The 26,440-nt window shown below is 36.4% G+C and overlaps 1 protein-coding gene and 1 long non-coding RNA gene across 3 annotated transcripts in view; one reads left to right on the top strand and one right to left on the bottom strand.

The window, feature by feature from the left end:
• CDC5L (cell division cycle 5 like) overlaps positions 1-20,553 on the top strand; it is a 31,425-nt gene extending 10,872 nt beyond the window's left edge. Inside the window, exons 7-16 of one of the 2 annotated variants that reach the window (XM_083350739.1) lie at positions 348-492; positions 1,217-1,405; positions 1,914-2,062; positions 4,028-4,190; positions 6,109-6,273; positions 10,732-10,812; positions 11,156-11,401; positions 13,600-13,797; positions 18,322-18,534; positions 19,031-20,553. In XM_083350739.1, the coding sequence (XP_083206865.1) occupies positions 348-492; positions 1,217-1,405; positions 1,914-2,062; positions 4,028-4,190; positions 6,109-6,273; positions 10,732-10,812; positions 11,156-11,401; positions 13,600-13,797; positions 18,322-18,534; positions 19,031-19,135 (1,654 nt within the window). In that variant the 3' untranslated portion in view covers positions 19,136-20,553. Of the gene's footprint in view, positions 1-347; positions 493-1,216; positions 1,406-1,913; positions 2,063-4,027; positions 4,191-6,108; positions 6,274-10,731; positions 10,813-11,155; positions 11,402-13,599; positions 13,798-18,081; positions 18,145-18,321; positions 18,535-19,030 lie in introns of those variants that run through there. The other variant, XM_083350740.1, reaches the window with a different exon arrangement.
• The window catches only part of LOC310632646, a 1,302,393-nt gene that overhangs the window by 1,116,135 nt on the left and 159,818 nt on the right, over positions 1-26,440 (bottom strand). The gene's annotated exons all lie outside the window — the stretch shown is intronic.

The raw sequence follows: 26,440 nt of genomic DNA, 5'->3' as shown, positions 1-26,440 counted from the left end.
GAAGGGAAAAAGAAGAAGAAAAAGGCATTGACTCCCAACTTCCTTTGGTTCAGTAAAATGAACCATGAAACATCAACTTTTTACTTTTACAAAATAGTGTAAACTAGCCGTTTCGATAACAACCTTTCAGTCCATTTTGATGAAAAATAAAACATAATATCTGCTAATAACCTAGATTGTAAAAGAATTTGCAAACAACTAGATTCATTGAAATTTGGAATATGATAGCTCCTATGAACAATAACCTTTCTTATAAATTTCACCTCTTTCCTATCCAGTTCGGAAGCACGTTAGATGATTTTTTTTTGCAAAAACCTTGTATTTAATTTATTTATTTTATTTATTAGTGAAAAGGAAGGAAGAGAGCGAAAGAAAGATAAGCAACAGCTGAAACGGAAAAAAGAATCTGATTTACCATCAGCAATTCTTCAGACTAGTGGGGTTTCAGAATTTACTAAAAAAAGAAGTAAGCTGGTGCTTCCAGCTCCTCAGGTATGTTGCTTGTTATTATCGATGGTGGTTCTTCTGTTGGTGTGAAAGAGAATTGTCTTACAGGTTTGTTTAATTATGGAAACAAAACACTCATCAGTAGAAGCACAAATTGTGTTTCATTTAGGCTGCAATAACAAACATATGAAGGGACGCGGTGGCTCAGTGGGTTAGGACACTGAGCTTGTCGATCAGAAGGTCGGCAGTTTGGCGGGTCGAATCCCGAGTGCCGCGTAACAGAGTGAGCGCCTGTTACTCGTCCCAGCTTCTGCCCACCTAGCAGTTCGAAAGCACGTAAAAATGCAAGTAGAAAAATAGGGACCACTACGGTGGGAAGGTAACAGCGTTCCGTGCGCCTTTGGCGTCTAGTCATGCCGGCCACATGACCACGGAGACGTCCTCGGACAAACGCTGGCTCTTCGGCTTTGAAACGGAGATGAGCACCGGCCCCTAGAGTCGGAAACGACTAGCACGCATGTGCGGGGGAACCTTTACCTTTACCTTTAACAAACATATAAGCTGTGATGCATAAACTATATCAGTTTATGCAAATCAGTCTGTTCCTCCCTTATTGTCTCCAGGTGGAATATGCAGCACAAGCATTCTCTTCTTTCATAATATACCACTTTTTTTGAGGTTAAAGTTGGGATTTTTACTAGCTGTTGCCCATGCCTGTATATTACAATCCTGCAATATTGTTTCTTATTTTATTTGCTCCTTATTTAAGATTTCAGATACAGAACTTGAGGAAGTAGTTAAAGTTGGTCAAGCAAGTGAGATTGCCCGTCAAACAGCAGAAGAATCTGGAATTACAAATTCTGCTTCCAGCACGCTCTTATCAGAATACAGTGTAACCAACAACAGCATTGCCCTTAGAACACCTAAAACACCTGCAGCACAGGACAGAATCCTACAGGTAATGCCTAAAATAACAAATTGTCTTTTCAACTTCTGTTACTACAATTCTGCCTGCCATGGAGTAAAAATATTGGGAAGGGCTAAATACCAGCAGATAATTTTTACATATTTATTTGGTTTCTATATATAGATAGATAACTATTGTGGCTTGGTGGAAACAGGCTTCATATGTCGTCCTTTTTTTAAGGAGTAGAAACATTCCATACCTATCCAGAGGGTGAAGGGGGGGAGGGGGAATAAATGCAGAAGCAGCTCAAGTATAAGGTTTTAAAAAAAGACTTTTTGTAACCAAAATGAACTCTAATTTAAAGCATTCAGATAGTGGTAAAGACTAATTCCTTGTTCAGAGACATTAGATATCTCTGGGTAATTTTGTATATGTGCTTGTATATGGTGATTCATAATTGGTATATTATTCTGACTTCAACTATTATATTTTTTTAATTATGATTTGAGTAGCGATTTTGAAAAATGTTGATTATGTACTTTGTATGTCTTTCCTACAGGAAGCTCAGAATTTAATGGCACTTACAAATGTTGACACCCCCTTGAAAGGGGGTCTTAATACACCTCTCCATGAAAGTGATTTCTCTGGAATAACACCTCAAAGACAAGTTGTTCAGACACCAAATACTGTGCTTTCCACTCCCTTTAGGTAAATTAGACTACTTTAGTTGTTGAGAAGGGTATTTTAGATTTCTCTGCAAAGAATGAGGGACAGTTTCTGCTTGGATGATTAGGTTGATCCCTAAGACAATTCCCAGGAGCCTCCTGCCACTTAGGGGGTCCTTTATACAGAAGAAATTTGAATGTTCAATATATTGAACAACATCACTGAAGCATATATATATATTTTCTATATAGAACTGTACTCTTAAGGATCTTTACAAAAAAAAATATAAAGGTACAGTTATATAGGTATGTGTGAAACAAAAGTGTCCTCAATTTAGGTAACAGAATAACCTTCCTGCAACACTTCTTTAGAAAGTTCTAAATGGATACATAGATTTGGTGTTCCTTGTTCCCTTGGTTGTTGTTTTTTACCTCAAAGCTACAAGAATGAATAGTTCATAGATTTTTTTTTAATGTTTTCAAAAATATTTTAAAATTTGAAGAATTATGCTTTGGCAGTTTTTTATGCTGTTTTTGACTCCTAGTGATAATTTGAATATAATGTAATGTATATATTAAGCAAGTTTCAAAAAGAATAGGAAGCCTCTTTGTCTTTCAGTACAACTCCTGCTTTATTATTATATACACTACAGTGTGAAGTAACAGCTGCCAGTTCTTTAGCTGGTGTTGGCTTTCATACATCTCAAGTAAGAAGTCACAGTTTACCAGTGTAGTATGTGTGTGGATCCAAGCAGTAAGGCCTTTTGATAGACGGAAATTTTGTCAATGCATAGTGGTGTCCAAAAAAGTTTGGTATGGCGCCTAGTGTACCAGAAATCATTGGGACCACCATGGCTGATTTACTATTGTTCCAAAACGTTGTTGTTATTAGATATTTTTGCTTGCCTTATAGCCAAAGGAAAAAGAATGTTTCAGCTTAGTTGTATGAATAATACTATCTTAGAAGCAAAAACAGACCACATTTACATTCTAATTGTCAGCAGTCTTTATATAATAGCAAAATCTGCATTTTAAGTGCACTCTGAAAGTCACTGGCAACCAAGTTCAAAAATATACAGTATGCATCCACAGAAAACTCTTTTAATGCAAAACAAAACAAGTCTTTTTTTTAAATCCAGTCTGAAAACTCAAGATCAGCAAGTCACACAAATATGCAAAGTCCATAGGAATACCAAATTCAAGATACAAGGGCCTGTATTCAACCAAACAAGAGTTATCAGATATTTTTTTAAAAAAAATATCTGTACATTGGTGTCTTGAGTTTCAGGACTTTTTTAAAAGTGAAGATTGTGATCCCGACTGCTCCCTAGGAAAGAATGACCCTTGACTCTATAAATGTTAAAGAAACTTTTACTAGTGATGTTGAGCGCAGCGTGAGCAAGGCAAGCCCTGAAGAAAAACCGTGCAAAATCATATACTGAAAGCAATTCTCAATGTCCAAAACTCCCCCCCTCCCGTGGGAGCAGTCCAATCAGGTCTTGTTCCAGTATTTTGGGAATGTGGTGCCTCTGGCGCCACAGCAAATTCCTTTCCCAGGGCCCGTGTCCTTGAAGGCAGGAAGATGGGTTTAGCACCTCTGTTCCCTATCAGTTTGCATACTCCCCAATTTCCCATAAGAGTCTGTCACACCTCCAGCACTCTGCCCTTCGCAGGTCTCCCCCCCCCCCCCATTATGGCAGTTCAAAGAAGACAACAATAGGCAGATGACAACAGGCTTTTTGAGTAGTGAACAGGGGACTGCCTGTGATATAGATAGAACTGCTGGTTTTTTTCATCCCAAATCTTATAGTTCATTATGTCTCCAATCTCATCTACTTTGTTCATCAAACAAAATTCCGTTTTTTCTACCTCTTTTTATGCCCTTATAATTTTGTTACCTGCTAATTCAAAACTTAGAACACAGTCATATTAGCAAGTGCTCTGATAAATATATTTAAGGGGTTCAGATGTTGCCTGAGAACTGACACATGTATTGTATTTTTTCTAGGACTCCTACTCACGGAACTGAAAGCCTGACTCCTCATAGTGGAATGACTCCCAAGCCAGTGATAGGAGTGACACCAGGCAGAACTCCATTGCGTGATAAGCTAAATATTAATCCTGAGGAGGGGATGGCAGATTACAGTGATCCATCCTATACAAAACATATGGTAGGTAAGAAAATGTCCTAATATGCATAAAATACAATATTTTAATTCTAATGTAATATTATATTTCACTAGATTGGGTAGGCAACCTTGGCTCTTTTGTGACTTGTGGACTTCAACTCCCAGAATTCCTGAATCAGCATGGCTGGTTCAAGAATTCTGGGTATTGAAGTCCACAAGTCATAAAAGAGCCAAGGTTGCCTACCCCTGCACTAGATGAAGCTCATAAAATTATAAATCAAACAGGAATTAGTTTGAAACTTTTCATAAGAAGACAGATGCAGTGCATATTGTCTTTTAAAGCAGTAGTATTCACCACCAAGAAACAGTACATGATCAAATTAATTCTCACTAGGAATGTCCAGACATACATAGTCAGATCTTATTCTGTGGAGTTCAAAACCTCTCTGGGAAATGGAATTCATGAGCCTTTGTGTGTTAAATGACTATATACAAGGCATTAGCTTTAGGAGCTATCCAAAACAGAGAGAGAGAGAGTCCATCTTCTCTTTGTTTTTATTAAAATAGTGGTATTGGGAGAATGTATATTCTACTTTTCTTCCTCACTAAAGATAAAATATAGATACCTTCAGCAAGCTCGATTACCTAATGAAGTAATTCCATTGGGGAGCTAAACTGCATGGGGAATGTTAAAACGCTTCCATCTCCAGCATCACTACTTATGTGCTTTTATATTGGAAATTTGGAGGAGAGTTTTAACATTTTATACATAACATCTGATGTGTACATATAATGAGATTCTGCTTTTCCTGTCTCTTGGGAGAAAAAAGCAAAATGGCAGAATATATGGAAGGATTTGAGGTTTTATTGGCAACTTAGAGGATTGATTGATAACTTTAATGTTGGTTGAACTTTAACTCTCTTAGGGAAATCTATGTCAGCTTGAGAGGCTGGCTTAAAAACTATGGTTGTGATCAGGTGACAAGGAATTTCTGAAGGCTACAAAATAAATTATACAGAGGATAATAGCTATAGAAAAAATAATAATTTAGTACATTGTTAAAATAGTTTTCAAAACTATTGAAGACTGCTGTGTAAGTAATAGGGCACTAGTGACATTGCAGAGTTGGAAAGCTTTTCTGTAATCACATCTACTTTAAGAAAATGGAGCACTTGAACATCATCTGAGGATTTTCTTCTATAAATAAAGCTTAATTTTAATTTTTAGAATTCTTTTTTCAACTTTGGACTCCTGTATTTGAAGTACAAATTTGAAACTTCATAGTCTTGACTTCTTCTGGATGATGTGTTTCTGAAAAATTGCAAGCCTAGTCCCAGAATGGCCACATTGGTATGTTAGTATAAAGGAAGAACGGAACACACTTTGAGTTTTCCTCTGTCTAATGAAGATCATCCTGTGGATTCATAGCTGGTTGGAAGCCTGTGCCCAAGAATTCACAATTTTGCATGGAGATTTCAGTGTCTCGTTTTTGCTTTGCTATGCTGCAGATTTTTTATGAATTGCTGTATTTAATTGGTCTGTGGAAAGGATTCTTAACAGATGCTGGCAAGATAATTTGCAGATGACATTTTTGGTGGGATAATTTAACTGTCCAGAAAATGAGAATAAAATTTGAAGTCCCATTCAGAAGACAGGAAAAGAGAGTTGAAGCTCTCATCATAAAATTCAACCAAGACTAATTCCAAGGTTTTTCAGTTAAGTAGAACAAAAATGACATGATTCATTATTGTTTATTGTGAATGAAAGAGAGAGAGAGAGAATGTGGTTTGTTTAGGTTAGAAATTAATTGTATTCATAATTATTTGCAATTTTTATGTAGATGTTACCTGATACCTGAAAATGATTTCAACCATTCTTCCAGAGAAAAAAGCATATTTGATTTTAGGAAAGCAATTTTTTCTTATATTGCCTTTATTAAATTCTTTTAACATTTTGTAGGAAAGAGAATCCCGTGAAAATTTGCGTCTAGGATTAATGGGCCTTCCTGCGCCAAAGAACGACTTTGAAATTGTTCTACCAGAAAATGCAGAGAAGGAGCTTGAGGATCATAATGCAGATGACATGTACATTGAAGATGCAGCTGATGCAGATGCTCGCAAACAGGTAAAATGTGTAAAAGAGGATGCTTATAATATATCTTCCCATGTATTATAATAATTTAGATTACATGCCCTGCTTCTAAGGAATATACTCTCACAGAGCTACTGATAGATAAATGTAAAGTCTGTTAAAATGGTAAATTGCAAAAAAAAATACAATTAAAAATATGAGAGAGCAGAGTATCAGAATGTGAGATTTAAAAATTTGATACAACTCGAAGACAAGTCTGGTTAACAAAGGAAAGATTTATTGAAAAAGAACTGAAAATAAAAAAAGCGGTTGCAAGCGCGGCCTCTTAGACCCTTCCCAAATGGATTGAGTTCTAAGAGCGCAAAGAACAAGTTTCAAGCTATACATTTTATACCCTTTCACAATGCATGCCATCCCTAAGAAACCCTCCCAACTTCCCTTTGTTCTGTTAAGTCATTCTTTGAAGTTGCTTCACATTTCTAAAGGGTATTCTTGACAATTTCTGTACATCCGTCACTATCTTATCTTGTTTACTTGTAATTTTCACCTTGGGCCAATGTTCCTCTCATACTGGTAGTAATTTTCGTCTGAGGTGTAAGTTCCTGTCTTCAAAGAGCTTTTAGCAAGTCATTGCTGATTACCATTTGTGAGTCACTTTGCCTGGGCAGGAAACAGATAGCCTCACACTTTGGTGCTACATTTGATACAATTTATAAAAGAATAACCTTTATTTATTTCCTTCAAGAATATAGTTGATCTCTGCCTGGGGTATGGAAATATAAGAATAGGCTTCAGACAAGGATCCTTCAGAAAACATTCAAAAGGCAGGATGCAGCAGACTACTGATTGTCAGACTGATCTGTTAGAACATAGGTGTCAAACTTGCAGCCCATGGGGCGGATGCATCACGTGCAAACCAGGCCCACCCCACCTCCGCAAAGGGAAAAAAGTCATGATGGATAACGTGACATGATTAAATTTGACAACCGTGTGTTAGAAGAATAAGCAGGTTGAGCTTTATAATTCTTCAGTTGTTAGGTATAAAAGGATCATTTGAGTTATTATCCTATGGTTAAAGATAATTTTTAAATTAAGATTCTTGGCTTATGTTCAGGCATCTCTATGGCATTATTTGAAAGCTTATACCTAACTACATTTTAACCTTGCACACTGCATGAATTCCACCATTTACTTTACTCACTGTATTATGCAATCCCAGGAACCTTTTGAGTAAATCATGGGTAGGTAATTGTGACTAAGATAATGATCACTTCCTAAACCAATAAATATTTAGGAGACAGTTATGTAAACCACCACATATACTTCTTCATTATCAGTGAAAAAAACCTGCTAAATTGCTGGTTCACAGAAAGGCAGTTAAAAAGAAAATGTGACGGACTTCCAGTTTGCCATCGCAGCGGATGCAAGAAAGTGAGCTCCATCTTTCGTGTCCAAATTAGTTCCACTGGGGGACCCTGGAAAGGGTTGAAAGTCACCCTATAGGGGCGACAAGCAAGGAGGTAACCCCCGTTTGATCGCGGAAGGGCAGTAGCCCTTCCGTTTGATCCAGGGAAGCCCTCCAAACTGGCGGGGGAAAGACCGGCCATAGGCTCTTCACTAAGCTGCAGACAGCCTAAGTCAAAATTACCACGAAGCAACTTTAAAGCAACGCGGATGAAACTGGGTGAGACCTGATCCTCTCTTTAAGACTTTAAGTATTTTTTTCCTGTAAAAGCTGCCCAAAGTATTTTTCCCCCTGTGAGGAGAGAGGGAAGGGAATTTTTACCCCACCCTCTAAGAAAAGCAGCGACTAACTACCCAGGGGAAACAGAGCAACTATAAGAACAATTTTAATCTACAGTAATTGGATGTATAGGCTTTTGAAACTTGGAGACTAAAAGTGTTCCTTTTGTCATTGGAGACATTTGTTTTCTAAAAAAATAAGACTTGAAAAATCATATAAATTTTGGATTTAAGAAGCTTAAAAGATGTCGGTGACATCTTGTGGTGAAGTCTGGTATTACAACTTTTTATTGCTTAAAAGAGACTTGGCTTGAAGCCCAGACTTTAGATAAAATTTCTTTGACCTTGATAGCTACCCAGCTGCAAAGAAGGAACTTCTGGGCGGCATATCTAGCCTGCTGGAACTATGAATGTAAACTTTTACTGACTCTCATAGCTATACTTGGGGAAATGCTTTCCTATTTCTTTACATGAGAAGCATATGTTATTATATGAGATGATGGAACACCTTGGACTCAACTTTTACTTGACAAACAACTTCTACTATAAAGACCACCTATAAATATGTGAAATAGAGGTCTCATACCCAGCTACAAAAGACAAAAGACTGTTTTTAACGTTTGATTCTAAAGTCTGCAACTTAACATACTATTAAGAGAATATAGATGAAGACCAGGAAAAAAACTTTTCCATGTTGAAATCAATACATGAAATCATCCTTTCAGCTTGTGATGAAATAATAAGCAATATAAAGCAACAAGATGCCAGCTTGAAATATACAAACCCAGATCTTGACTACAACCAAAGAACTAACAATGCAGGAAATAACAGGAAAATTGGAACAACTAAACAGCAAGACAGAGGATAAAATTGATCAACAGACCCAGCCAATTGAAAAATCAGAAAAGGTAGTGACAATATTGAAACTGGAAAAGACTTTTTATACAAATCAGAAGAAATTTGAGGAAAAGGAAAAAGAATAGACTGAATGAAAGATAAACCTATCTGGACAATTGCGGGAAATTAGAGTAATAGAGAGGCAATCTAATGAATAAAAAAAACTTCAATCAAATGGTCTTTCTTATTCCAAATAATATATATAATAATAAGGGAGAACTATTTGATGATTCAAAGGCACTGACATGGAAGGTTAGCTGGCCAAGGAAGAAAGCCAGAGTAAGGCTGAAGAAAATAATGGCCTGATTTATTAGAGGGGATATTAAATTACTAATTAGAGGGTTGAATATGGTGGAAAATAGATAACTTTTAGAAAATAAAGTAACATAATTGAATAGCTATAATGTGTAACAAGACTATTAGACTTTGGTATGAAAAGGGAAAAGGAGAAGTTATGATAAGGGAAATAGAACATATTTGGAAATCATAAACTACAGTTTGTTTTTGTTTTTTTCTTTGAATATTGATGGGAAACAAGTTTATGTATAGGCTAAAATATTGATAAATGTAACAAGAATGTTTTTACTTAGTTGAAAATAAAGAATTTTGTTTGCCCAATATGAGATAATTATGTGTATTACTGAATTATTGGTTAACCCAGATAACACTTATAATACTTTTGACAATAGAGGGGATATGGTATTATTAATTAGATGGTTTAACATGGAGGAAAATAGATAACTTTTAGAAAACAGAACAAGACTATAATCAAATAGATAAGATGTGTATTTAGAATATTAGACTTTGTTATGAAAAGGGAAAGAGGAGGAAATTGAGATAAGGGAAACTTTGGTCACCTAAGTATAAAACACTTGGAAATCATAAATAAGAAATGTTAATTTGAGTATTTATGGGAAATTAAAGCTTGGGGGGGGAAGCAACAACAGGCCATTGATTGTATATAAAGATTGAATGTATAAGCTAAACACTATTGATAATTGTAACAAAGATGTTTTATTCAGTTGATAATAACTATTAGCTTAATATGAGATAGTGATATTAAGGGAAAAAGAGAGGAAATATCTGATGTTGTAACATGGGGTTTATACTAAAGATTTATGTATACTATTGAACTATTGATTAACCCAGTCATTACGTTGCTTTTTAAAATAATTGTAAAATGAGAAAAATAATAAAATATTATTTTAAAAAGTGACAATGCTTGGAGATATATTCATTTTAGAATGGGAAACAGTTCACTTACTGAATTACTGCACCCTACCCTCCCTTCCTTTCTCAATAAGCATCACTCAAGACTAAGAATCGCTTTTGGGATTAGGACAGTACAGAGACTGATACTAACTATTGTATATAACCACAGACGGTATAGGTAGTGGGGCTGTTTCTCCTGCTGGGGCCTGTCAGTTGCAATTTGGATTTGGCAATGAAGATTTCCTATAATGGCTTTTATTTGGTGGCCTAGAAACCAGGAGACTGAATTGTAATCCTGCCTTAAGGATGAAAAACCAGCTGGGTGACTGGGCCACTCTCTTAACCCAACTAACCTCATAGGGTTGCTGTTGTGAGGGAAATAAGGGAAGAAGAAAATACTGCTTTAAATTGTACTTGAAAAAAAGCCTGGGACAAATTGTTCCACTTCATGGAAGAACGATTTTATATTGTGAAATGGAATTTCTTTTTTAAAAAATTATTTGCAGCACTACATTTCTTTGCTCTTTATTTGATTTAGGACACTATTTTCTGTAACAGATTTTGTTGGCTTTTCATTGTGCTCTGTGTTGCTGAGAAGTCTCGCAAAAACCTGTCCTAACTGCTGAAATCTCTTTCCAGACCATTCGGGAAATGGAACGTCTAAAAGCTTTAAAGAGAATGCACAAAGCTGTTCAGAAAGATCTACCAAGACCTTCTGAAGTAAGTTATTTCCTTATTCTAACAGATATGTGCCTCTCTCCATAAGAAGGTAAAAGAATAGATGTTGGCTAAGTTGTATCATAGGAGTTAGTCAGTGGTATGAGGTGGAGTAAAGACACATTCTTTCTTTTAAAAGCAACCCTTTCAGAAAACCCACTGATGTACCTTTGATTGATTGAAAATGTATAAAAAACAGTAAAATATTTCTAATTTTTTGTAAGCTTGAAATGTCTGTATCTGTGCTCCAGTTGCAGAATACGTGAATCTAATAAAAGTAGGATTTATATTACAAGAGGTTGCTCCCAAGTGACTATGTGAATGATTTTTTATTGGTTTGTTTTAGGTAAATGAAACAATTCTGAGACCTTTAAATGTAGAGCCACCTCTGACCGATTTACAGAGGAGTGAAGAACTGATTAAGAAAGAGATGATCACTATGCTTCACTTTGATCTTGTACATCATCCTTATGGGGAGGTCCCCGGCAGCAAGAAGATGAAAGTTCCAGGAATGGGAACCAGTAGCACAGAACACATAGCATATCTTGAACACAATCCGTATGAAAAGTTTTCAAAAGACGAGCTCAAGAAGGTTACGTAATATTTACTGGTATCATTTTGGTCCCTGTTTTGTCTGCTTATAATGACTGTATTTCACAAAAAAAGTACTTTAAAAGCCTTATTCTTGCAAGTTGAGAACATTTATTCTTTTGGTACCAGGGTATTAAATATATACAGATGATGAGTTTTGGGCTGAATAGGCATATTTATGTTTGTAAGTATGGCCTCCCCAGCTGTGCTAGAAAAGACAATTTATTAATCCCCTGCTACAACCAAGCAGTTGATTAGCGGGCAATCAGGGTACACTGTGATGTTAGCTGTGTGGGTCTGTTTGAAGATTCTCCCAATATTCTGCTTTCATCTCTCCTGCACCTTATCCAAAGAGGAATGGCATGAAGTAGACAGAATTGGCAGAAACTACATTTCACTTCACCCCAACTGTTGTCCTCATTGTTTTACAGCTCCTTCCCATTGTCCCTGGGACACGTACTGTACTAAGGGACTGGAGCACAGTTTGGATTTTTAAGTTAGTTCTGTTCCTCATTTCTGATGTAAAATATTTTTGAACTTGTGCTGAGGATTCATTATATACCCAGTTTATATTAAGAAGTTGCTGCTTGATAAATTTGGATTTCTTTCTTTGAATGGCATTCTAACCGGTTTAGTATCAATACAACACATTTGATAATGGCTCATCATAAATTGAGTCAACTTACTTGTGAGTCCCAAACATTTTGTATTTCATCTTCCAATTTCATTATCTTGCAATTTTGGAAATTAAGAATAAGCAGCTTCAGGGCTTTTAGATTTTTAGATTTTTATTTGGTGCTGGCATTGAGTACCTGGTTTGAGGGAAAAATAATAAAGGGACAGAGCTTATGTTTCAGTTTCTCAGATCATATTTTTTGGTTATCTCAAATAAAGTCTTCCCCTAAAATATTTATTCTTTCAGATTTTTATCTAAGTCGTTACGTTAAGCACTACCCCAGCTAGGCCTAATAGATCCAGCTGTCAGTTTCATGACTCTGTAATCCCATAATGTGAATACAGTGGGGCCACCTCTCATTGTTCTTTTTTGTAGATCCTGATACCTTGACAAAAGGCTTATACTCAGCTTGCTCATGTTGATCTATCATGCCAAAATGTATAGAACTGTAAAGAATCGACTTTTAGTAGTGATTAGATCTGTTGCCACTGATCTGTTGAGTGTCTAAAGGCAAGGGTTGGCTCCATTCAGGAAGGCCTACCCTGGGGCCACAAGGAGCCTTGGTGGAGCAGTGGGCTAATGCCTCCTTAAGTAACACCAGCTGCCTGCAATTAGTGCAGGTTCGAGTCCCACCAGGCTCAAGGTTGACTCAGCCTTCCATCCTTCCGAGGTAGGTAAAATGAGGACCCAGATTGTTGGGGGCAATTAAGCTGACTTTGTAATAATGCCGCTTAGGGGTGTGTGAAAGCCCTAATAAGCAGGCATATACATAGAATGAAGGCTACTGCTAAGCACATTGATTTGTGCTTCTTAGATTGTAAGCTGCCCTGAGTCTTCGGAGAAGGGCGGGATATAAATGGGATTTTTTAAAAAAATGATTCCAAAATGTTAAGACAGGAAACTTGAAAGGGAATTTGAATTTTATTTTTTATTTATTGACCATGTATTGGCCCATATAAAGTAGAGGTAATCCTCGACTTACAGCAGTTCATTTAGTGACCAAAGTTACAATAGCACTGAAAAAGGTGCTATTGACCATTTTTCACACTCATGACCGTTGCAGCATCCCCAGGGTCATGTGATTTACATTTGGATGCTTGACACTGACTCACATTTATGACAATTGCAGTGTCCCAGGGTCCTGTGATCTCCTTTTGCAGTTTTCAGAAAAGCAAAGTCAGTGGGGAAACCAGATTCATTTAACAACTAAGTTACTAATTTAAGAACTGCAGTGATTCACTTAACAAATTTCTCACTTAGCAACATAAATTTTGGGCTCAATTGTGGTCATAAGTGGTCATGTTTGTCATATAGCAAAAATGTCCGGGTCAACTTTATATGTACTTAATTAGATTTAAATCCTACCATTTCTTTCAGGAGCTCAAGATGATGGCCATGGCGCCGTCTCTATTTTTCCCTCCCGCAACCACCACTCTGTGAGGAAGTTGATCTCAGAGTGACTGGCTCAAAGTCATAGTTGAAGTACAGCAAAAGGTTTACACCAACTTTCATATTCCAAACAGGCTGAAGACCTTCTGGTCCAAGAGATGGAAGTTGTGAAGCAAGGGATGGGCCACGGAGAACTTTCAAGTGAAGCTTATAATCAGGTGTGGGAAGAATGTTACAGCCAGGTACTGTTCCTGCCTGGGCAGAGTCGCTACACACGAGCCAATTTGGCCAGTAAAAAGGACAGGATTGAGTCACTTGAGAAGAGATTAGAGGTTGGTATAATCTTTTTTGTCCTGGTTCTGTGGCAGTTTTTATTAGTTAAAAGGATTATAATTTGGGTCCTGGGTGAAGGCAATGGTAAACTTTTTCTGCACTGTTACTAAGAAAAAAAGAAAGGTCCCAAGGGGGGCGGGGGGAGAGAGAGAAATAATACAGAATTTAAAAAGTAAAGCTTACATACTGATAAGCAACCAAATACTTTATATTTTTACCCAAAATCCTTTCGGCTTATATATTAGCTAGGGGAAAAAGATGGATAAGATGTGTTTTTAAATTTTCTTCAATGGAATGACAATTTATTGCCACTTTCCTGCTCGTAGGACATTTCTGAATGCCAGCACCAGGGTTAGCTTAGCTATTACTCTTCTGCTAGAGACAGCTAACTCCCTATTGATACATGAGTCCAGAAATATTATCTAGAATGTATAAAGGTGCTTCAAATTTACGTTGGATGTGAAAATGTGGAAAATATGAAGGGTCACTTACATCATGTCTGGTGGACGTGCAAAAAATCTCATCTTTGCACTGAACAAGTTCCTTTGCATTCCATAACCTTAAACCTAGACACAATTATTGAATGGGACTCCATAAAGTTGGATAGTTGAGGAAACGAGACTGGTAAATACATTAGCCTCTGAATTAGGGTTAAATCATAAATATTAATAAGTTATGTTTAAACTAGAAACCAAAAGCACTGTGTTTTGCTAGTCTGTCATTCTCTCAATTTGCAAAGACGATGGACTGCATGATACTTGAGGGTTTGTATAAAGTACTCAAGCTTATGATCTTGAGAGTCAAGATTTTAAATGTATGTTATGTTCGTTCAAAACCACACTCAAGTCTAGCAAATTTTAAAAGAATTGCCAATATGTAGTAGTGTTATATGATAGATTAATTACACTTGCATAAAAATATTATTTCTGTCATCTAAATGGGTATCTGTAGATCTAAAGATTGTACAGGGGTGACAGATATAACTTATTTATTTATGAATATTGCATATTCTATGTGGAAGGTGTAGCTAAATTAATTGCCTTGTAAAAGGTGAAAAATAGTCTCAGTTTATTTTTCAGAGAACTTGCAGTAAAGAGAACATACATATGTTTGTCCAGCAGAGGGCACTATTGCTCTTCAGTGTCTTTCATTACACCGTCATATAAATATGGAAGATGAACTGCTTTGTTAAATATTCCAGCATAGTGTTTTTCTCACGAAATGAAAATTATGTGGGGTCTTAAATATGAATATTAAATATTCACTCAGATTTGTGACCATATAAGGATCCAATTTTGTCGAAAGAAAACTTCAAGTTCAATAAGGCTTATTTCTTAATACACAAACTCATATATTGGATTGCAATCTTAAAAACATGCTAAATGATTTTTTTAAAAAAAAACTGTTGTCTTCACATGCCTTCATGTGCATTGTTTGTTAGTCGTGTCTAGAATTTAGAGAATGATCTTTAATCTTTCTTTGATTCTCCTACATGCCCTTTAGGTATCCTGCTTTCAGTAAATAATAGCACACAAACTGAATTATTTATTGTACTATTTTATTAAAGTATACATAAATGTAAGGTGAGTTCTCTGTTTTTACCTAAGTATATGGAATATTTTTTATTGATTTATTTAAATTGTATTAGCCTCCCAAGTCCATTATACACTGAGGTACATGAATGTGTTTCCTTGAAGTTGTTAGAAAATATACTCGCTCTGTTTTGGTTTTGGTTTTTTGCTGAAATCTGCTAAAATCTAATTTGTGGGATGTCAGTACAGGGTTTCATGCTGATAGGCAGATTGGGGAGGAACAAGCCAATTTTATGTGATTGTCCTTCCTTTCCATCTGCTACAAAGAATGAAGAAAGAAGATGAATCCATTATTCTGACTTTTGCTGTTTAGTTAGTACATTTAAATGAAATAGTGGCAAAAAGCCCTGATGCTGCTGATCAAGTTCCCCACTCTTTTTTTTTTAAAAAAAAGACTGGAATTCCTCTGCATTATCCAACATTATCTTCCTATGAGCCATATGCCCAATATAGATTTTAAAACTCCTAAAAAGTTGTACAATTTTGTGTCCTAATAAGGGAACCTGACTGGTTAACTACAGAGAATATAGTGCTTTTCTCCTTGATTGGAATACCTACCTAAGTGCTGCACTCTCCCATTAATCAGTCTTTCCATTTAGTTCTCTACTTGTGGCACGTTTCATTCCCTCCAAGGCCCTGTTGGTTTTGCTTTTGGCTGCTTCATTTCCGCCTGCACTGTCTTCATTGGAACCCATGTCAATTTCTCTTTTTCAACATGCATCATTTCTAGAGTAACATTCATCTCTACTACCTTTTTGTTTCTGTTTCATTGTTATTGTCAAGGTGCCCAGTAGGGTCCTGATAGCAGGCGGTTCTTCCACACAATAGTGTGTGGGATAATAACTAGCCATGTGCTAATATTAATCTGGCATGGGTTTTGAAGAGTTGGCAGCATGTTTGTTTTTGGGGTGCTCAATAGCTTCCCTGAGTGGGTAGCAGAAAATCCAGGCTCTACAGAAGAAAAACAGTGGTAATTTAGTGCAAACGTTTGACGTAGAATTTGAGCAGATCTGATGGTGGTGGGGTTTTTGGTTGTTTTTTTTTTGTTTTTTTTTTTGTTATCCATCATGGGCCCCTAATTTGGAATGTCAAAATGCATCTGCAACTCAAATCAGTTAAAGATTTCAAATAATATTTAGGAAGAGAGAAAATCCATTTTTCTGAACATTTTGAATAGGAAAGTTTTTCTAGTGCTCAAATTCAGATGGCTTTGTGAAGTGTGTGCTTATGTTTAATAAACAAAGTAGTGTTGCTGAACATATTTACTTTGTATTCTGTTTAGGCTGACTTTTAAATATAGGTACTGATCCATATGTATTAATGTATCTTCTCTGTATTCCATACATTTGCCTTTACTTTCATAATCCATTTATTTGTGATTTTCACTATGAATTTTTACTTATTTTCCTTTTTTTTTAATTTTATTAATGCACCCGCTATGTTTATATATCACATTTCCAACAGAGCAGTTTACAATTTAAATTAGGGTTTTTTTTAAAGTGTAGCATCCTGGCTTTTAGAAACTAATCTCAGTAATATAATTTTAATTGCGGGAATCAGTAAAATTAATAAGTATTTGTAAAATTAATAAGTATAAGTAAATTTATAAGTGTTTTGTATAATCAAAAATAGACAGAGAAAGACTGGACAATCAAAATGGCAATCACTGTACAATTTAAGCACATACCTTTTTCATCATTGTGGCTTATCAGAAATGTTGCCAGATGCTCCTGCTTGTTTCCTTTTCCTGATAGAAGCAACTAAGTGTTCAGCATTGCAAGGAATCAGGATACTGGTTTGTTTGGGAAGGATTCTTGAGGGGGAAAAAAAAAGACATTTTCTGTGTCCTTTATTACTGGGGTCCCCAATCCCCAGTCCATGGACTAGTACCGGGCCACGGCATGCCAGCAACCAGTCCGCAGAAACAAGCTCCATCTGCAGGATGCAGGCAGCGCACAAAACCACACACCCTCCTGTCGGCAGAAAAACCTCTCTCCACGTAACTGGTCCCTGGTGCCCAAAAGGTTGGGGACCTCTGCTTTACAATAGGCTTGTTAGAGTTGCAATAGGAATTGTCAAAAAAAAAGATTTCCATTAGTTTAAGAAATGGCTTTTTAACATGGTACCTGCCATTTTGAATTTTCCATAAGCTTTTGTGCTATGATATGATAAAAAGTGGGATTAACCAGTTATTTTAAGCGAATTGCCTTTTTAGATTGTAGCCAACATCCTTAAGTTCTAACATTTATTTCAGTCTCAAAGCTCGTGCTTTTAAAATTCCAGAATTCATCTTGGAAGTGATCCTTTAGGTCAGACATGTCAAACACCTGACGTCATGCGACGTATCGGAACTTTTCCCCCATTGCTGCCAATGGGATGAGCGCGGTTTCGTTGTGACGCATCCGGCCCCTCGGCCGGTAGTTTGACACCCCTGCTTTAGGTCATGAAATGGTTTTCAGAATATTTGGCTTAATGAAAAGACTGTTCATAATTCATCCAGAGAGAACATAGGCATAGATTACATATAGAACACTGGATCCTATCAGATTCTTCAACTGCTGTAGTGTTGTTTTTGCCCAGAATTTTTCCAAGAATGTATGTGAAAAAAGACAAATGCATTAATTCCACAAGCATTATTATTATCTTTATGGACTTCCCTGTCTGTTCTGTTCTCTTATTTCATACTTCCAGAATCCCATGTTTGGACTGTTGAACAGTGTTGAAGGGTTGATTTGTGAAAGATAAGTTACATATGTAAGCACTTAAAAGTTCTCCTATATAATATCTGTATGTACTATCTTAGGAAAGAAGATAAATGTAAGATATAACATCTCTTCTTTTACAGCTCAGTGCTTTGTGTGTGTGTTTGTGTGTCAAGATATGTAATCATTAGATAAGTCATGCCATATTCTTGATTGCATTTGTCAACAGATTAACCGAGGTCACATGACTACTGAAGCAAAGAGAGCTGCCAAGATGGAAAAAAAGCTAAAGATATTGCTTGGTGGTTATCAGTCTCGAGCAATGGGACTCATAAAGCAATTAAATGACTTGTGGGATCAAATTGAACAAGCTCATCTTGAAATGTGCACATTTGAAGAATTAAAGAAACATGAAGATGCAGCTATCCCAAGACGATTGGAGGTAAAATTGTGTTAATCTACAGGCCATCTCTAAAAAGAATGACAGTGTAAAAGAAACAAATAAGTAATGCAGTATTAGTAAAATCATTTTTTTAAAAAAATGTATATTATAAAATCATTATATACTGCTCAAAAAAATAAAGGGAACACAAGATAAGACATCCTACTATTAAATACAGTACATTGTGTTGTTTAAGTCTTCCCTTTATTTTTTTGAGCAGTATATTTAGATTTCCCTTTGTTATACAGCGCATGCCACTTTATTCTTCCTAAATTTTTGAATGTTTTATAAAGTCTATTAGAAATTAGCTCTGTCTACATAGTAATGCAGAACTATTTACCTCCAGATTTGTGTTGTCACTTCCCATTGAAAAGAAAGACTTGTTTGTGTGGCTTATTAGGAAAGTTTTATTATAATTCTTCCCTTCCATACTAAGGATAGCATCCTATTCTTTCCAGGTTACCTCATGCTAACTTTATTACATTTGTTCTTACAGTGCCTAAAAGAAGATGTTCAACGGCAACAGGAAAGAGAAAAAGAACTTCAGCAGAGATTTGCAGAATTCATGCTGGACAAGGAAACATTTCAGTCAAAATATTAAGCCTCCTATTTTGCTTATACCGTGACACCATTGTTTGTAACATTTTTCAGATGCAGCTGATAAATTATGATACGTCTCTCCCATCAAAATTAAGCACAAGCAAATGTGCTGGTCAATTTATATCTTATTTTAAGAAAGTGCTTTGTACCACACATTCATGTACCTTTTCCTTCAGAAGAAAGAAGCAAAAATAAAATGCATATATACTGATCTAACAGGCATAATTTGCATGCTGTAAAAATGCTATACAGGGTAAACATTCCACACCCGCCTTTTAATTCACACAATCATTTTGTTAAAGTTACAGTTTCCTTGTCCTTTTAGTATTTCACCTTTGTTGAGATCAAGGAAAAGTATATATTTAAAACAGTCTTTGTGCCATTAATTACTGTGTATCTGGAATGTAAAGCAGTGTATTAAACTATTTGTCTTAACGCCTTGAAATTTGTTTGCAGATTAAATTTTTAAATTTCATTTTAAGTTGAAACTAGGTAACAGCATTATGATCATATAATGTTCATATGATTACTATGGAATTTATGTATTTCATGTTTCATTTTGTGGATATTTTGTTGATCATAAAATAAAAATTACAAGTTCATAAAACTTGATGTGTATGACATGAAGGTTAAACTGAGAATATCATGAAGATTACCTCAGACTTCAAACATGGAACTGAAGTATGTGTTCACATAGTCTTCGTAGATAAGATTCTATGCGTCTCCCTCCCCCACCAAATACCACTCTTCTCTGGGATATCTGGGAATTACTGCTGCTGCTAGTTGCGTGGAAGCAGCTTATCTGCAGCTAGGAAACTACTTCGAGTACCTCCACAGCACTTTGAGTTGGACTTCTTGGGATGGACTCCTCTGGCATGGCCCATTCTCACTTTCAGAAGAGCCCAAACTTGAGTTTTGTAGTCCTTCGTTCCCTCACTTTCTGCACTCCTTGTCTCCTTATCATTCTTCACCTGCCTGTTCTGAGCGAGGAGCTAGAACTTAACTGCACTTGAGGGGCAAGAGATGTGGAATGCAGAACTGGGTGTGATTTTCCGAGATAGCCCCAGGCTTTTTGCTGGTTTAAAAGCTGTTCTGATCACTCTACAAGTCTGTAGGACTTAGATCAAGGATTGCAGCCTTATAGTACTACTACTGACCCTTGCCTTGTATTTGGTCCCCAGCTTTATACTGTATTTTATACGTACTGCCTGTACAATTTCACTAGCAAGTGTATTGAGGATATAATTCTGTATTATTTACAAAGATATTTCAAATAATGTAATTCAAAGCAACTGTGAAATGACTGGGCGATGCTGCTTCTTTTGAATGATCCATCTCTTTCCCAGGGCTGAGATTGATCTCAAAGATTGATGCAAACTGGGTGCAGGAACTTTTTGACTTCAAAATCCATAATAGCATATGTGACTCAACCAACATTTTACAGCTTTTGTAATATATATATAAGATAATATATATCTTGATCTTAAACTCCCTATTTCCTGGATTTTTAAAAGCATGAACAGAATTTGAAATGATCTTGCACTCTGAAACTGAAGGTTTTTTTTATTATTGAATATAGGTAACAAATGTGCCCTGAGGACTGTAAAGAATTACAAGCTAGCAAATGGAAAAATGTGTAATAGTCCACTCCAAAGGCTTAACAATAGCTACACACAAAAGCTCTCTTGTGTGAGACCCGTTGTAAATGAAAGGACATAGCACAAAAATAGTGATACTCAATTTTCATTCTTCCACAGGAGAAATTCCTGAATAATTCTGCCAAAAAGTACTTGAGCTTCTAAATTCATGTTAAATTTCAGTAAAGTACCAGACATTTTCTCCATCTTTTAAATTGAGAACAGCAAAGTAACAGAAATGCAAACAAGAATAAAAGTGAGAATTGTACTGATAGTTTTGGATCACGAAGAGGAATTCTGTGAATTTCTCAAACCATTCCTGTTAGTGGTTCAGCAAAGAAACTATTGGAATGAAAATGATTTGGTTTGAACTGAATGTAGAACACTTGTTTGTTGAGAGGAGGTAATATCTGATACATTAATAATTTTGCATCTAACCAGCCTAGGTATCAGTGACTGGATATAGGAATCATTTGCGGAAACAACTCTGGTGAATTTTTATAACTAAAAATGCCTACAAAAATGAAAATGTAAACATTTAATTTTTGCTATCAGATACATTTAAATAAAACCACTAAGCAAGTTCTCATCAAAAATGTTCCCTTTCTAATTACGATTCTATAAACCATAATTTCACCTGAATTAACTAGTGATTTATTTTTTAAAAAAGCATTACAAAAAGAAATTGAACTCCTCTGCAATAAAGCAACATGAATTGAGGCAGGAAGAAAAAGTAGTTTTCAGTACTCACAATGCCATCTGCTCTAGTATTGTGTTTCCTAGTGCCAAATTCAGAGTGTTCTCAGAGATTCCCCTTACTATATTGTGGACAAATGTTCAGCTAACAGAGAAGGAAAAATAATAGGTTCAAGGAACTGACCAATTTGGTACTGAGGTAAACAAACCATTATCAACACAGATTTATGAATTCTAAAATCCAACAATTCTAGAGAGCAAAATTGGCAAAGAAAGATATTTTTTATTGTTAAATCTACAGATGAATTGAATTAGGCAGGTTATAATCAATGCCAGCAGTCTCTTCAATTGCATAGGGAACAATAGTTGATAGAAAACCACCTGCATTTGATTTGTCCAGACTTTGAACACAAGATGCTTCCATTCTTTTTTCTCCCCTAACCTTCATCAAACCTCTGATTTTTGGTCCATAGCTTTACCAGACCTGAGCTCTGGGATCTATGTCAAGAATTTTAGTGTATATGTTTAGACAGGATTTCCTTCATTTGATCACTGGGGTATCTCCAGGTTAGAACAAGGATAGTTGCATATTTAAATGAAAGGGTTTAAAAAGAAAGAGAAAGCATTTATTTCAATCCCATTACCTATCACTAGCATTTACAACAACAAAAGTTAAGTTTCTATTGATTCAGTTTTAAAAGCCTTGCTAACTATTTGTTTCAGGCAAATGTCTCTTAGGAACCTCAGAATATTTCTTCCGTGCTACATCTCTGTCTTTATAATCCTTCCTCCTTACATCCATTTGCCTTTTGATTCTTCTCATAATATTTAATATAACCTATAGTCATATTTCCTAAGTTAACCTGTAAGCAACAGCTATGGACTCATCTTCACAACCCACTAGCAATAGCATAAAGATAGTATATCTTGCTAATCCCTATCTTAGAACTTTGTAAACAAGGATTTAGAAACTTTCTTTAAAAGCCTCTGAAACAGACATACTTGGGGTGGTGAAGTTGGAAGACATCTAAGTAGCCCTCCTTCAATGAAAACCCCTATTTTTTTTACTATAATCATCTTATGGATTAGGTGCTGGGCTCACAGCTGATCCTATGAGTGGTAAAGCCAGGTGTCCCATTCCACCCAGGGGATTAACTGCAGAGCTTGATTTAAAGAATAGGTTAGTATTTGCTCACCTTGCCTTAACAGAGGGTTCCAACCCAGCTTCCAATTGGATGGGATGGCAAAGTAGCTAGTCCATGGGATGGATGAGCGCTGGTGTCTTTACAGTCCTTTCAATCATCTAAAGCTGAGCAGGGGTGAAGTTACGATGTGAAGTTACTTCTCATTTCAATTCCAAACAAACACCTTCCTGTAAGCAGCTTGTTTCAGGGTACTTTCAAACTATGAGTTTAGCACTATTTCTGAAAGGTCCCTTTTGCAACCACCTGTACTACAAGATGCAAAACCCATCCCCCTCTCCTGCCTCAACCTACACAAAGGAAAGTCATTGGTTGATGTGACTACCTCCATCTAGTGACATTTGATGGGAGGCCAGACAAATCAACAGGTGGCTTTTCTCAACTTTTTCCACATTAAATCTCTGAGAGGCAGCACAATTCCCTGGCTTCCAGTGGCTGAATTGACCTTAGCAAAGAAGATGGGAAAATTTATATTGGTTTTTTTTTGGGGTCAAGTCAAGAACAGGAAAAAATGTGCGTGTTTCTGATTCCCACTTCCACAAGAGCCTTAAGACTATCTTGTTCAGCCAGATCTTCAGACATTAGTATGTTACCACAGGGCTCATTTATTATTTTGTTTTTTGATTGATATTTATTGGCCTAGCATTTCCTGCTGTGCACCAGGGAGTGGCTTCAAAAATGGGCAGTATACAAATCATGCACTAACCAGGGGTGTCAAACTCAATTTCATTGAGGGCCGCATCAGCATTGCGGTTGCCCTCAGGGGGCCGGGTGGGTATGGCCAGGGTGGGCATGGCCTACTGGGTGGGTGTGGCTAGAGTGCGTATGGCCTACTGGGTGGGCATGGCCAGCTCTACATCGTTCGCATCAAGGGTGCCTATGGAGGCCTGGGCAGGAGTGGGACAGATCTGAGGGTCTCTGGCAGAAGGAGGGTCTCTGGGCCAGGGTCAAGGCAGTGGGGGCCGTTCCCTCACTGTTTCCAAGATGGCTTCATGGGCCACATGAAACCACTTCGCGGGCCGGATCCGGCCCCCAGGCCTTGTGTTTGACATGTCTGCACTAAGCAAACAAATGAACAAATAAATAAGGACAAGGATGACCTATGAAACTTGCACAAGGAAGCTCCATTATTAGAGGTATGGATGATCAATCCTACCTCAAAGTAATTTTGGGGGAAAATATGTCACAGAGCAGTTTGCCTCATTCTTATATTTAGGAACCACTAAATCTCTCTATAGTTGAGATGTAACTGCATTGCCTAATGGGATGCCTAAAGAATTTGTGGATAATCAGGTTCCCACACCCCATTTGAGTCACTATATTTTCACAGTAAAACAATATTTCAGTATATTTATTTAACAGCATACGGTGCCCCCTATTAAAGGAAATCCTATTTACATAAAGGAAAACCATAAAACCTAAATACAAACTAACAACCAACAGGATTAAAAGAATTAAAGTTTGAAAGTTATAAATCCTGAAGAAATAAAGTTATCTTCAGCCTAAGAAAAATGTGCACTTTCAGCATAAGGAACTGTCTGCTGAGCGAAGCACAGAGAAGATGTGCAATGCAGTTATTAAGAGCACAATTGATCCCTCTATTCCATCAATATCCTTTTTCTGGCTTCGTCATATGGAGTTGTTTAGCATCACTAAAACACCCTATTATTTAGAGTGTTTATAGTACATAAAAATATTTAGACAGAGCGGTTTCTGTTAATTATTAAAACAATAATCAAGCTACATTAACAAAATTATACAATGAAACAAAAGATACACAGCTATAGATGTCATCAGCTGGAAAGGGATTGATTGATTCAAATCACAAGGTGTTTGAAAGCCAGAAGTCTATTTAGGCCTCTATGTCTTTTCCATTTGGATCCCATCAGATTGGATTTATATTCACAAGAAAACTGTTGCTCCTAGCAGAGCATAACAACAAGACGGACTCCACAGTCATTAACTATTTCTTTTCTGTCGTATGCATTCGTTTTAAAAGGCAGTCTCTTATCTTTCAGTACAAACATAAGAACTTCAAAAGAAGTTCTGCAGCTAAATAGTGCCCTAAGCCTTTAAAATATATACAAGATGGAAATGAATATGTATGTATGTATGTATGTATGTATGTATGTATGTATGTATGTATACTATTTCAATCCTTATAATGACAAAGATGTGGTGACACTGCAACAGCTATTACACCTGGAATTTTGTCCTGGTCCACTCTTCCCTAAAAAGTTTACCTAGGTTTGAGTTAACCATCACAAAACTAAAATCTTAGCAAATTCTGTTTCTGATCCCACAAGATTTTATATGACTGGTTCTTTTCCCATTTTGTCCTCTTCCTCTTTATCTGAGCAATGTTTAAACTGGTTAAAAAAAGGTTAAAACATAGAATCATGTACTTAATGGAAGAGTCTGTTTGATTAGATCTATGGGCTGAGGAGGGCTACAGACAAAACCAGGGGGTTGATATTATCAAATAATTGTGGTAATTAAGGAGTCAATATAAGAACTTTTAATATTGCATAAATGCACCAAAGACTGGCAATCTATCAGGTAGTAAAAATAGTGTCATATACCCAATGCTGATTGTATGCACAACAGAAATGAGATAAACAAGGAGAAGCTGGCAAACATACTATATTTGCTCCTTAAGCTATCTTCTGCTTTGCATGATGGCTATGCAGGATGGATGCTGATCTGGATGGTTTTAGAAATCTGGCAAGTGGTTTTGCACACCTGTTTTCAAGGTGGGAAATTTGAGATCTAAATAGCATAGGGTTTGAGCAGGTCAAAGTTGTGGGGGGATACAAAGAAGTAGTAAAATGAAGTAATGAATACTCAGGAGAGGAAGATAAATATGTTTCTTAAGTTATCCCAGAGGAAAATGGAGAGGTAGAATAGTGTAGTGGGGCTGGGAGATCACGGTTTGAGCCCACACTTAGTCATGAACACTCACTGCTGATATGACCTGTAGTCCATTATTCTATATTTTGACCAAGTGGCCATATTTATTAATATTTCTTTTTGACACTGAGTACAGTTTATTTGACTATAGTTTATTGTGAATGTTGTAATAGCATGAAAGGGAGCCTCTCTATGGTACCCCTTTGCTGTTGGCCTAAGTCTTGGGAAACTGTAAGATGTATAAATATGAATACAGTTTCACAGGGGATCACAGGATACACATCAAGAGCTCATCTGGATATTTTTCTACATTTCAGGAATATAACTCAACTGAAAACTTTCAGATGCTTTTCCTGTATACAAGTCTGAAGTTGTAGTTTTATGTCTATATTTGATCTTCTTCTCCTTTAAAGGTACATACACCAGATAGTTGATTTCTAATTCTGTATTAGGACCTTGGAAACAAATGCTTTAATAAGATAAATAATTGAGACTTTGTTGAAATCCAGTATTTTAAATTATTTCATCCATTTATTCATGCTATAACAATAATCTTTAGGGAAAGCAAAATCTAAAGAATTCCAAATACAGAATGGTCTTATTTAATGAGGAAATGGCCAATATAATTCCTTCAGTAAAACTGAGCTGAATTGTAGCCACTATGCAGAGGAGAAAGGATAGTTAAGAAGGAAATATGTTTGCTGTGTTCCTCCTTGTTTTTCTCTTTTGTCTTAGGGGTACAATCAGCATTGGGTATGTTGGCATTGCTTCTATTTCCTGACCCATTGCCAATCTTTGGTCCCTTTATTCTATATTAAATGTTCTTGTTTACACTGTTTCCTTAGGCTTTTTTTAAAAGCA

Source organism: Vipera ursinii (assembly GCF_947247035.1).
Source record: "Vipera ursinii genome assembly, chromosome: 1".
NCBI classification, from domain to species: Eukaryota; Metazoa; Chordata; class Lepidosauria; order Squamata; family Viperidae; genus Vipera; species Vipera ursinii.
Note: the sequence above shows the minus strand (reverse complement) of the source record. Positions and strands in the feature narration are given on the sequence as shown.